We start from the raw sequence: 11,865 nt of genomic DNA, 5'->3' as shown, positions 1-11,865 counted from the left end.
CTCGAGCTGCCAGCGCCGCCAACCGCTATCCGTTCCCCGTCGCTCGCCGCCGACCGCCATACACGCCATAGCTCGCCGGCTGAGCCGCTCGCCCCTAGCCTGTCGGCGAGCTGCCAGCCTGCCACTGTTGCCGCCCACCGCTGTTGCCCGCTATCTAAGCCCCGTTGCCCGCTGGCCTCCATCTGCGCATCAGCACCATCGCCAGTGCCGCACGGAAGAGAAAAGAGAGAGTAGTGGAAGGGAGAGAAAGAAGAAGGGAAGGAAATAGAAAAAGGAGAAAATCTAACGTGGGACTCACCGATGCCATGTTAGTAAAACTGGATAAAAATTAAGTTAATACTGTCGAGTGATCTTTTCTGAACGAATTGTATGAGTTTAAGGGTATACTCCCTCCGTCCCAAAATAAACCAATTTTTCACTTTTTACCTACAATTTTTAACTCTTCGTCTTATTCAATTTTTTTTTACGATTGATATTTTTGTTTTTATTAGATGATAAATCATGAATAGTAGACTAATTTTTTTCTAATTTTCTAAAAAAATTTTAAATAAGATGGATGGTCAAACATTGGACATGGAAACCGGAGAATTGATTTTTTTTTTTTGACAGAGAGAGTATATTTCTAGTATTCAGATACGAAAACAAACTTGACTCGACTTTAAGTTTAGGGATCTCCGGTAGACTTTTTTCTTTTTTCACCATATCCATCGGAAAGCTCGTAAAATAAGCCCATGACCATCGAGCGGACGGCGGATGGATCGGCCCACGTCAATTTACCGCTCTGGATCGGGCTACAGCCTACCCAGGCTACAGGCAGGCTACAGCTCTTCCTCCCGTGCCCCCTTCTTCCCTATCACAACCCCCAGTTGTCGTCGTTTTCAACTCTTCCCACACAAGTACACACGCCGCAGCCGAACCCTAGCCACCCCTCCACCTCTTCTCTCTCAAAGCGGCGGCGGCGGAGGCCGCTGCAGCTCCTGCTAAGATGTCGGGCGGCTTCTTCCGGGTAAGTAGCTCCCGAGTCTCCGTACCGATCTAGCTCCCTGGCCCTGTGGCCCCGCTCGCCGGATCTACGAGAGGAGGTGCTGATTCGCCGTGGGGTTTTCGCAGGGGACGTCGGCCGATCAGGACACCCGTTTCTCCAACAAGCAGGCGAAGTTGCTGAAGACGCAGAAGTTCGCGCCCGAGCTTGAACACCTGGTCAGTGTGCTCGTCCGCTCACACCCTCGCTGTCGTTGGGCTTTAGGTGCTGTCCGCTTGTGCTCTAGATGTTTGTTCGACGCAATATATCTGTTGGTTTGGTGACAGGTGGACATGACGAAGGTGAAGATGGACGTGATGAAGCCATGGATCGCGACCCGGGTTACCGAGCTCCTAGGGTTCGAGGACGAAGTGCTTATCAACTTCATCTACGGTCTCCTCGAAGAGAAGGTGAGTTTCTTTAAACTGATTGTTTATTTAACTCGAACAATGGTGGTTGGTTGTTATGTGTTCATTGAACTATGCACATGGTATGTAGGCTGCTATGAATTTGATGAAAATAGGCTTGTTGAGTTGCTAAACCCCATGCTGCCTCATAGGGCATATCTGAACAAGATGGAAAACCAACTATGCGGTGTATTTCAGTATCTGTATTGGAATAATGCAAGTTCAGTAACTAAACTGAAACTCTCACAGTGTTTTGGGTAAAACCCATGGAATTTAAATTTCATTTTCTGGAGCTAAACAAGGCTGTTGCTAATTGCAAGATTCCAACTGTATTTGGTTACTATTGCATTTTTCTTTCACAAATTTGTTAAACAATACCTGGGCTGTGTACTGTTTAATCATGATGGGACAACAGCCTCCTTTTGGAAGTCTTATTTCTGGCATGTCGTCAACTTAATTTTTGTCTTCTCTAGGGCACTCCCTCCACTTCATCATATTATAAGTCACTTTGTGTTTGTCCTAAGTCAAACCTATTTAAGTTTGACCAAGCTCATAAAAAAATGTTCTAACATCCACAATGCCAAATTAGTTTTATTAACTTCACCATCTAATATATTATTATGGTATATTTACTTTGTGTTGGAAATGTTGCTATGCTTTTCTATAAACTTGGTCAAACTTGAGAAGTTGACTTAGGACAAACCCAAAGTGACCTATGCCATGAAACCGGGGGAGTAGTTTTTTTGGTCAAAACCAAAGCTCAAGAACAGTACCACTTTTTGTTTATTCAGTGCTTAACATTGGCGGATTTCTGTACCTGATATATTAGACGGTGATAGGTCTGATATGATTTTTGTTACAACTTCTGTTTGTTTGGCAGGAGGCGGATGGAAAGAAGATACAGATACAGCTGACAGGATTCATGGAGAAGAACACGGTGAAGTTCATGAAGGAGCTGTGGAGCCTCCTGCTCAGTGCACAGCAGAATGCCAGTGGGGTGCCCCAACAGTTTTTAGATGCAAAGGAGGCTGAGATTCAGCAGAAAAAGGTTAACATGAATATAAGTTGCATTATCACTATATGTTTTAGATAACCTGTTTTTGATAAATGCATAGAATTTCCACAAAAAACAATCAAAGTCTTTGGGGCAATTGCAAATTTGGCATCGGATTGAATTGTTAATGCAAAATGGCCACTAGAAAATTGCAAAATTGCTACCAGAACTGTCATTCGAGTGGCATCCTTGCAATAAAAAAAATACTAGTGGCAAATTTCAAAAGCCCCAAGTCTTTTTGGTAAGAACTCAAGGGAGAGAATGCAGTCCAGAAGTTTTGAGTTACCTTTTTCGCTGTACCTAATCTAGTATGGCATAATAATTGATCCTTTTTGTGGCATATATATATTGCTCTTATGGGTCTAATAACAATGTTTCTTAATTTTTTTAGATGGGATCTCTGGAGCCTTTGAGATTTATTTGTTTATCCTGTGAAACTGGAATACATTCCATACCTCATTGTTAATACTTGTTTGTACAGGCGGAGGAAAGTAGAATTGCTCAGGAGATCCAGAAGAAACGGGAGAAAGATGGAAGGGACCAAGAACTAGAGAATCAAAAATTGATGGTGAGTAATTCTCTCTGACCAATTTTCTCTTGCTGTTAATTTTCGAGCTATCTTGTGACACCTTGTGTTTCTGATGACATTCAGATAGCTTCTCCGATTATTTGGGTTCATATCGTTCTTTACCTCAAAACTGCTGTAGGACGGGGATGCTGGTAACTCGAGATTGGGTCCTGATTGTGCTGATGCTGAGGAGGAAAAAGAATTGAACTCTAAGCATAGCTCAAGAACAAAGAGCCGGTTAGTCCTCAAACTGAATCTAGCTTTGAATTCAAGGCATCAGATCAAATAATACTCGGGGAACAACCACATCTAAAACTAATGTTGTTTCTGTTATGAAATGTTTTTATTTTCCATCTTAAAGATTTAGCAATCATGCATTAGCTTGTCACTACTTGCCACAGTAAGATTGTATTTGAAATTTATAATATACTCATAAAGATTTCTGAATCTGAAATGTTTCTAAAGCTAGTGTTTTTCTTGTTTGCGAAAAATTTGAAGTATTAATAACTTGAAACTTCTGTGTACCACTCTTTTCTATTGGTTTGTCTTTTTTAAGGTACCTCAATCACTGATCATTTGGTGATTTTGTATGCGATGCTAAAAGAGCAACTGTTTATTGGCATTTCTTTTTGTTGAATCTTGAACCCTTTGAGGAAAAATCAATTACATTGGAATTGTGAGGATGGCAAACCCTTGATAAAAGGGAATCAGCACTCTCTTTCTTGCACTGATACTTTTTATTAAGCAGCAAATTGTTAGGAGCTGAACTTCTTGAATCCAGAACTCTGTGTTAAGAGCTGTAATTTACTATCATGGCCTGATAAGTAGAGTTTGCATGTTTTCACTTGACCATTGTTATACATGGCAAGAAGCTGATTCTACCAAAAACAAATTTGTGATGGCAAAATTACTGGCTTCATGTTTCAGGGAAAGCCACAGGTCCAGGAGCATCTCCTTGTCGCCCCGTGGTAGGCGGAGATCTATTTCTCCCAGGAGGCGTTCCCCATCTCCTTCCAGGCATTCCATTTCTTTTGAGAGAACACAAAGATCTTCAAGACGTTCAATATCACCTAGACGTTCTTTTTCTCCACGAAGGCGTTCTCCAAGAAGTACCCCTTCAGTCTCCAGGCGAAGGTCCCCATATTCCAGAAGATCACCGTCAGTACCAAGATATCGATCACCGTCACCTCGTCGTAGGCATCATATTCGGAGGAAATCTCCGCCTTTTGGGCGTCGGAGGTCACCATCTCCCCATCATCGTCAGTCTCCAGGTCGTGGACCAAGATCACCATCCCCTGCACGCCACAGATCTTCTCGTCGTAGGTTATCTCAAGACAAACACCGGTCTCCATCTCCAGGAAGACGTAGGCCTCGGCCCCCTTCACCAGGAAGGCGTAGGCCACGGTCGCCTTCACCAGGAAGACGTATGCCACGGTCTCCATCTCCCAGGAGACACAGACCACGGTCACGATCTCCAGGAAGACAGCGATCACCCTCTCCTCACCGCTCTCCACGCTTGAGATCTCCAAAACGACGGAGGAGATCCCCGGTTTCGCCCAGAAGTCGTTGTGCAAACCATCGAGCCTCTCCACAACGAATGAGGTATCATGCTATTGAATTTGATCAGTATCTGTTGTTGCCTTTATGCATGTAATTATTTTCTAATATGTTACTCATGCCAATTTTTAAATGAGTAGCAGTCCACATAATCAGAGTCCTGTCCATTCTTGCAGGAGCTCGAGTAGAGACATTGAGAAAGGAACAAATGGTGTTCCATCCCGTAATGATGTAGATGTGCTTCAAAGGTAATGCATGGAATATTTTGTTGGTCTTTGGTACAGATATTCAGCAAAAGCATTCTCTTACTTCAAGTATTACATCAGGAACAAAGAAAGATCACGTGATGACAACAGGAATGATACAGAAGTGAGTGATCATTTTTCATCAGATTCTGAGCAACGTAAGTTGACAAAATCCACAAGTTCTCCAAACAAGCCAGAAAGGAACTCAGCACGTGATAGGTATCTACTTGTTCAGATTGATTTGTTTATGTTTTTAATTTCTTTTCGACATATTGGTAATTAAATGTGCATACTGAAGGCTTTGCCATCCTTTTTGTCAGTTCTGTGAAGAGGACTGAGAAGCACTTACCCAGTCAGGGCATCACAGATACTAGTGGGGAAGAGGAGGACAGTCGTGCAAGGTTAGTCTTCATTCTACCTGTTTTTTCTATCAAAAAGGTTCTTTGAGCTTCTTATCGTTGATATAAACAATTTTTTATGTGCAGAGAGAATGTACGAAAAGCAAATTCATCACACAGAAAAGTTAAAGATTTCTCGGCAGATCTGCAACTAATGGAAGCCCATGATGATTTGAGCCATGGAGAAAAATCTCCATCTAGATTCCAACAGAGGTAATTTTATTTGCAGCATTTTTTTAATTGAAATTGCTAGTTGGTTTTCTTTAATTTTCTGAAGTTCTCTTTTATTTATTTATTTTTTTGGTTTATCAACATTCGTTTACTGCGTGTTCATGCCTCTTCCAATTGGCCTATAACACTTTCGTGTGTTTTGTTTTCTTATTCATGTTCTAGTTATTACTAGACAGTCATGGATGCATAGTTCACTGGAATTGCCATTTTGAATCTTCGTAGGAAAGCATTTAATTTATTATTTTTCCTCTATGACATACCAAAGTATACAGTAGTGATGGCAATTGTTATGGGCAGATGAATACCTTAATGCGAACTAATAGAATAGTTCATAGTCTGTTGCTTTGTGTCATCGAGCTATAATTGTCAGAAGCACCATTGCTTTTTCCTCGGCTAGCATGACACTGTTTCTTTTCTAGTGGCAAGGAAACATCGAAGAAACTGAACAATCAACTATCAGAATCATCAGAAGATGAGCGTGATGGTAGAAGGAAACAAATGGATGATTCTCCCGATGATTCCCATATGAAACAGCATTCTCCTAGTAGAGCTGGAATGCACAACTCTTATTCAAAGGATGCCATGAACAATGAGTATGCAACAAAAGGTTCTCGTGATGGTATTTCTGCTAAGAAGTATCCTGCTAAAGTTGATGAAGATCCTGAGTCAGAAGATGGAAGTTCTTTCAAGAAAGATAAGAGAAAAGTACATGGTAATAGCCACATTGATTCTGGAAGTTCTGGGTCAGAAGAATCAGGGAAGCATAGATCCCATGCTGAGAAGAGAAAGCATAAAAAGACCCGTAAACATAAGAGACATTATGATGATAGTTCTGATGAATCTGATTCGGAGTCAGATGACAAGGAGTCCAAGCGGAGGAGGAAAGAAGAGAAGAGGTTGCGAAAAGAGGAAAGACGGCGTAGACGTGAAGAGCGGCACCGTAGAAGGGCAGACCGCCATGCCAGCAAACTAAAACTGAAGCATGCTGAAACTGTCGATATGGATTCAGATGCAGAGAAGGACCATGATTCTGACTCAGATGCTGATGTTAGGAAGAAAGGTTTATATACTGGCAAGGAAGAATCAGATCAGCAGAAACTTGAAATTGAGCTTCGTGAGAAGGCACTGGAATCTCTTAGAGCAAAGAAAGCCATCAACCACTAGGCTGAGAAATCTCTTGCTATGCATTTACATCTTTTTAAAACTCTCTTTTGCTTATACCATGTTCTAGAAGTGTGCTTATATGACTCCTATTTAATGTTCTGTATGTTTACGTGGCAGTTAACCTGAGTAATTGACGATTCCTGAGCTGTTTGCTTGATGCAGCTGTATTCAGGCTTAGCTGCTAGTTATCTGGTAATGTTTGCTTTTACATGTCTGTATGAGCCATAACACTGAGAAGGAAATATTTATGTTATGTCATCTTGTGCTCCCTGTTGTTTTATGATCTTAGTCTCAATTAATGTCAATATATTTATTTACCTTAATTCAATGTCATTCTGTCTTCTTGGTTGATAAATTACTTCAAGCTATTTGTTAAATATGTAACCAAAATATAGAAAGTTAACTTATTGTAGTATTTATTTACTGGGAATCAATGAACTGTGCAAACCAAATTGGGATGTCTAGTAGATGTTACTATTGAAAAACTCTGGTATTGGTACTGAAGATTTTGGAAAAGCTTTAGATAAGATAAATTAGTGATCATGTCTTGCGTCTTGCAATGGCGATTGAGGAAGTTTTACTGTGTTATGAGGTTGCTTTTGTAATAGTTATATGTACATTTTGTTTTCACTATCTGCGCATTTATTAATGGAAACTGGTACCACTCTGTTAATTAAATCTGGATTATTGGCAGATTAGCACAATGTGAACGAGCTTTTTATGTTCCTCAGGGTGATTTAATCCACACCTGACACCTCAGCAACAACCAAGTTGGTAACCTCTTTGATTATTGTGAAAAGTCTCGTAGAGTACTCCAGTTCAATGTTTGGTTTCTGTTGCTTAGATTGAGGTTTGTGAAATGTTTGTTCTATTCATGACTAGGTTCTGATCAAGTAACGAAACAATGTAAATATTTCTCTGATGCTTTCTTATTGTACAATGCCGTTGAGACCAGACGGAATGGAACACCCATAATCAAATGTACACTGTCGAGTGAACATGTGATTTCCCCTTCTATTTTTGTAGTTTCAGCCTGAAACAAATCGTTAGTACCTGAGTTGCAAATATTATATTCACATTTCATGTTTTACCTGTAAAAAATGATAATCCTACATAGCTTGCACCAAGCATTTGAGAGTGTTCATGCTTATCTTCGAGCACAATGATTGCTTGTAGTATGTAATGCCATAAGATGGGCTTGAACTTGGTTATTGTTGTTAGAGCAAGTACGATAGCAGGCTATAAGCTGGTTAAATGCTTACGTGGAGGAGATAGGATGAGAGAGAGTAAGCGGTCCGTAAGCTTGTAGCCAGCTCGGACACAATAGCCAAAAAACTTTACAAGAGTGACATGTGGGTCTTACATTAACAGTGAAGAGCTAACTATTATATAGGTAGGCTAAGAGAAAACTTATAGCTAGCTTGTTGGCTATATTATTAGTCTTGCTCTTATTCGTACTTTCTCGTCGGTTGAACTTGGTTTATTTTCCGCACAGAATATCTCAGTTTGTTCGATCGTTCACCGATTAGCAGGAGTTCGTCAAATCTAGCCTATGCCTTCTGCGGTGCGCTAGCTCGCTTTTTACAGCTAATCTAGCAAATTAGTGAAGTGAATGAAGCACAACAAGTTTGCGGCTAGTGAATAGCCCAACAAATTTGACCAGTGTGTATTTAGGGGGTGTTTGTTTACTGAGACTTTTTTTTAAGTCCCTGTCCTCACTAATTAGAAATATGAAATATAGATTATTAATAAAGCACACCTTATACTCTGGACTATTTCGCGAGACGAATCTATTGAGCCTAATTGGTCCATGATTAGCGAATGTGATGCTATAGTAAATATTTGCTAACCATAGCTTAATTAGGCTTAAAAATTTGTCTAATAAAATAACCTTTATTTATGCAATTAATTTTGTTATTAGTTTATATTTAATACTCCTAATTAACTTCTAAACATCTGATGTGATAAAGAACTATAGAAAAGTCCCCTGATCGAAACAGCGGGAGTTTCGGCAATGACAGAAATAGTCCTATGTCCTCTTCACAGTGGTCTAGCTTGCTTTGTGTGTCGAAGCAAAGTCAGGGCCTGTTTGGGGAGCTTTAGATTCTGAGAAGCAACTGCTTGTAGCCAGTTTCTGAGAATCTGGAAAAGCTCCTAAACCCAACTTCTGACTTTTTAGTTTATTTTCCAGAATCTGTAACTACAGATTCTCAAAAACCGTGTACTGTTTGGGATAGTTTTTGGCAGAAACAGCTTTTGGGAGCATATGTTAGAAGCTCCTCTAAACAGGCCCTCAATCATCTGCGTGGTGTACTGCCGTCCGGTTGGTGAGATGTTTGCAGAATGAATAATCAATCAAGTTATCAACCGTGGTGTCGAGTTCTTCCTAGTTGAGCGGGCAAACATTTTAGTATTTGCCGTTCTTAGATTTGTTGTTAGGTCATCATGTGCTAGGTCATCATGGCTCCATTTGATTTGTCAATAAATATATGAGTGACAAATTGTTAAACATCACTATTGTATTATATCTGCTACTGTAGAGGGAGTAGTGGTGATGGTGCATCTGTCACCTACCCCACCATCAACTACATTCTACTTTTTGAAAGAAAAAAATAATTTAGACATATATATCAAATCATTTTATTAACTTTATTTTAATAATATGTTAATAATATTTTTAATAAGATCTCATTGCAATGTATTAGTAGTTAACCTTTGTCTTTGGTGCTTGAGTTGTCCTCCTAGGGGTGTGCTCCTTGGTTTCGGCCTGGGCGTGGAGCTGCATCGTATTGAGATGCCGGTTTCATCCCTGGGTTTGGTTTTCGAGGGTTCGCTCGTCATTTATTCATAGTAACGTCGTATTGCCTATGCAGCTAAATTGATAGGAATAGGATTCTCAAAGGAAAGGGCGGGTGGACATACGTTGCGGGTGTCCAGTTGGCATGGGTCTGGATTCGGGTCATCAACTCGAACGGTCAATGCTGGCCTGATATCAGCATCGTTATATGTCACAAGTTGGGGAGGCTCTAACTATTAGAGGATCTAGTTCACCAAAAGTAGTGGTAAAAGCTTAAATGCCCAGCGGCCGCATTGGGTTAATACCGTGGCCGTCATCGTAGCTTCTGCATTTGGATCCCACCGAGAATTCTCTTTAAGATTGACCACGGAGAAGTAACGGGGGAAAGAACTGTTGGTATGTAAATAGGTCCGACAAGATCTGTCGTTCTTTTAAAATCCGACGTGCTCGAAATGAAAGTTAAAACACCGCAATGAACGCCTGTCTACTTACGGAATTTGACCATGCTGAAAATAAAATGGGGCCCTGTTTAGTTTCTAAAATCCACCCTAAAAACATCACATCGAATATTTGGTTATCTAAATATAACATTAAACATAGATGAAACATAAAATTAATTACATAGTTACGAGAGAAATCGTGAGACGAATATTTTGAGCCTAATTAGTTTATAATTAGTCATAAGTGCTATAATAATCCACATATGCTAATGATGGATTAATTAGGCTCAAGATTGTCTCATAGTTTCCAGACGAGCCATGAAATTCATTTTTTCGTTCGTGTTCGAAAACTCTTCCGACATCCGGTCAAATATCTAACGTGACACCTATAAACTTTCTTTTTCTCCAACTAAACACTCCCCTGTGATTACGTGACAAAAACTTGTGCAGTGAAGATAAAACCTGAACATTTTACGGCGAAAAATGATAGTCAACGGCGCACAATTACTCTGTGGGAAGGGACAAAACATTCCCAAATATTGATGACCAGAAAGTCGTGATCCCCTCTTTAAAATTGTTTCATTGGTCCATCCTTATCCTCTCCCTGTATTTAATGTCCCGGTTTGTCATTTACTGATTTTACAGTCTATCACTTAAATTGATGTCTTCACCCACAGCTCGTCTAGTCTTCATCCAAGACCTTAATTCACCCAATCTTCTTTTCTTTTCTGTCTTATACGCCCGGATTTTTCCTGAATCGCTTTCAAGTTTCCTATTGTTTTCTCAGTCTCAAAATACAATTACAATTAAAATTTAAATCTGACACTATAATATAAATATTTATGACTCTATTCTCAGTTATTACTATTATTATCATTTTCTTATTTTATCCTCAACGACTCTCCTGCACCCATTAATTTTGTATTTATTTAGAAATAATAGTTTCTAAAATATAAGGGCTTATTCGGTTTATATGATTACAAAATTACAGAAATAGAAAAAGTAAAGAATTAGAGTGTCATGACAACTCCAATCTAAAGAAATTTTTCATGAGGTCTAGCTTATACTAAGAATCCTTTGGAATTAACACATCATAACACAATCCTAAAAAACTGACTAGGTTCCATTTCTTTAAAATAAATGGTATTTACTTGAAAAAATCCTAAGGTTTCAATTCGTGTAAAATTCCTTTGAACCAAATATGCCATAAGCTTTTATTCTCAACCCTAATCCACAACAAATAATATAGAAATACTTCTATTTTAAACTAAGAAAATGCTTTTCTTCTCCCCGAAGAATCAGCTTAACACTTTCAGGTTGGAATAATGGATTAGTCGAACTTCCTTTACTCAATCCGCTCTCTTAGTTGTTAGCCTTCTACTAGGCGTCTACTGATACTGATTTGCACCCCTGCGCCCGGCTAGTGGTTTCTCGTGATTGCATCCTACACGCAATCAGCCAGGTGACCGCGTCGCCGAGCGCCGAATGATTGCACAGCAGTACAACACGTCCCGTGATCGCTCCGCTCCTTGCAATCCCGCCCCCTATTTTTGGCGCTGCCGTTGTGAACTGTTATGATTGCCGCCACTCAGATATGGCCAAGCATGCAGTCACCGAGGGCATCATCACGCGTACAGCACCGGCACCGGCGCCGGCCGGCTCGTCGGACGGCAGCAACGTCGCCGTCAAAGGTCTCTTGGGATTTGGTTGTCCGGAGAGAGAGAGAGAGAGTTGTACGTGCATCTCAAGCCATCGACTGTTCCCGCCGATCACTGCGGTCACTGGCACTGTACGTGGCGCGCCACATAAGTCGCGCAACTTGCATGGCCGCGTCGCGCCGGCGACACACGTGCCGTGGCCTCCGGGCGAGTACGTGCCTGCCCTCCACCGGCGTCGTTGTCGCCGTCTACCCTTTGAGCAGCGCAAGTTGGTTAGACTTTGTGATGGCTTGTGTAGTTGTGTTCCTTGCTACTACTAGTATGC

General features: G+C 40.6%; 1 protein-coding gene across 7 annotated transcripts; it reads left to right on the top strand.

The window, feature by feature from the left end:
* The first annotated feature begins 893 nt into the window (after window positions 1–893).
* Window positions 894–7,752, top strand: LOC102708597 (serine/arginine repetitive matrix protein 1). Of its 7 annotated transcripts, none has more exons than XR_001549903.2 (14): window positions 894–1,006; window positions 1,111–1,200; window positions 1,309–1,431; window positions 2,309–2,476; window positions 2,964–3,050; window positions 3,190–3,287; window positions 3,978–4,652; window positions 4,784–4,855; window positions 4,934–5,071; window positions 5,173–5,253; window positions 5,338–5,463; window positions 5,901–6,837; window positions 7,377–7,415; window positions 7,528–7,751. XR_001549903.2 is itself a non-coding variant. In XM_006649767.3 (12 exons), exons 1-12 carry the CDS (start codon window positions 986–988, stop codon window positions 6,643–6,645), a joined length of 2,424 nt encoding a protein of 807 aa, XP_006649830.2. In that variant the 5' UTR covers window positions 894–985; the 3' UTR covers window positions 6,646–6,922. The 7 variants fall into 7 exon arrangements, 1 of the variants encoding a protein (XP_006649830.2); XR_001549902.2 differs by having other exon boundaries at window positions 7,377–7,419; XR_001549900.2 differs by having other exon boundaries at window positions 7,340–7,415.
* The last annotated feature ends 4,113 nt before the right edge of the window (window positions 7,753–11,865 follow it).

Source organism: Oryza brachyantha, chromosome 3 (assembly GCF_000231095.2).
Source record: "Oryza brachyantha chromosome 3, ObraRS2, whole genome shotgun sequence".
NCBI classification, from domain to species: domain Eukaryota; kingdom Viridiplantae; phylum Streptophyta; class Magnoliopsida; order Poales; family Poaceae; genus Oryza; species Oryza brachyantha.
This window is presented reverse-complemented; position numbering and strand designations above follow the sequence as displayed.

Coding starts and splice junctions, on each gene's coding strand:
- LOC102708597 (XM_006649767.3), top strand. CDS start 986: ATGTCGGGCGGCTTCTTCCGG. Junction 1,007..1,110: donor TGTCGGGCGGCTTCTTCCGG/GTAAGTAGCTCC, acceptor GGGTTTTCGCAG/GGGACGTCGGCCGATCAGGA. Junction 2,477..2,963: donor CTGAGATTCAGCAGAAAAAG/GTTAACATGAAT, acceptor TTGTTTGTACAG/GCGGAGGAAAGTAGAATTGC.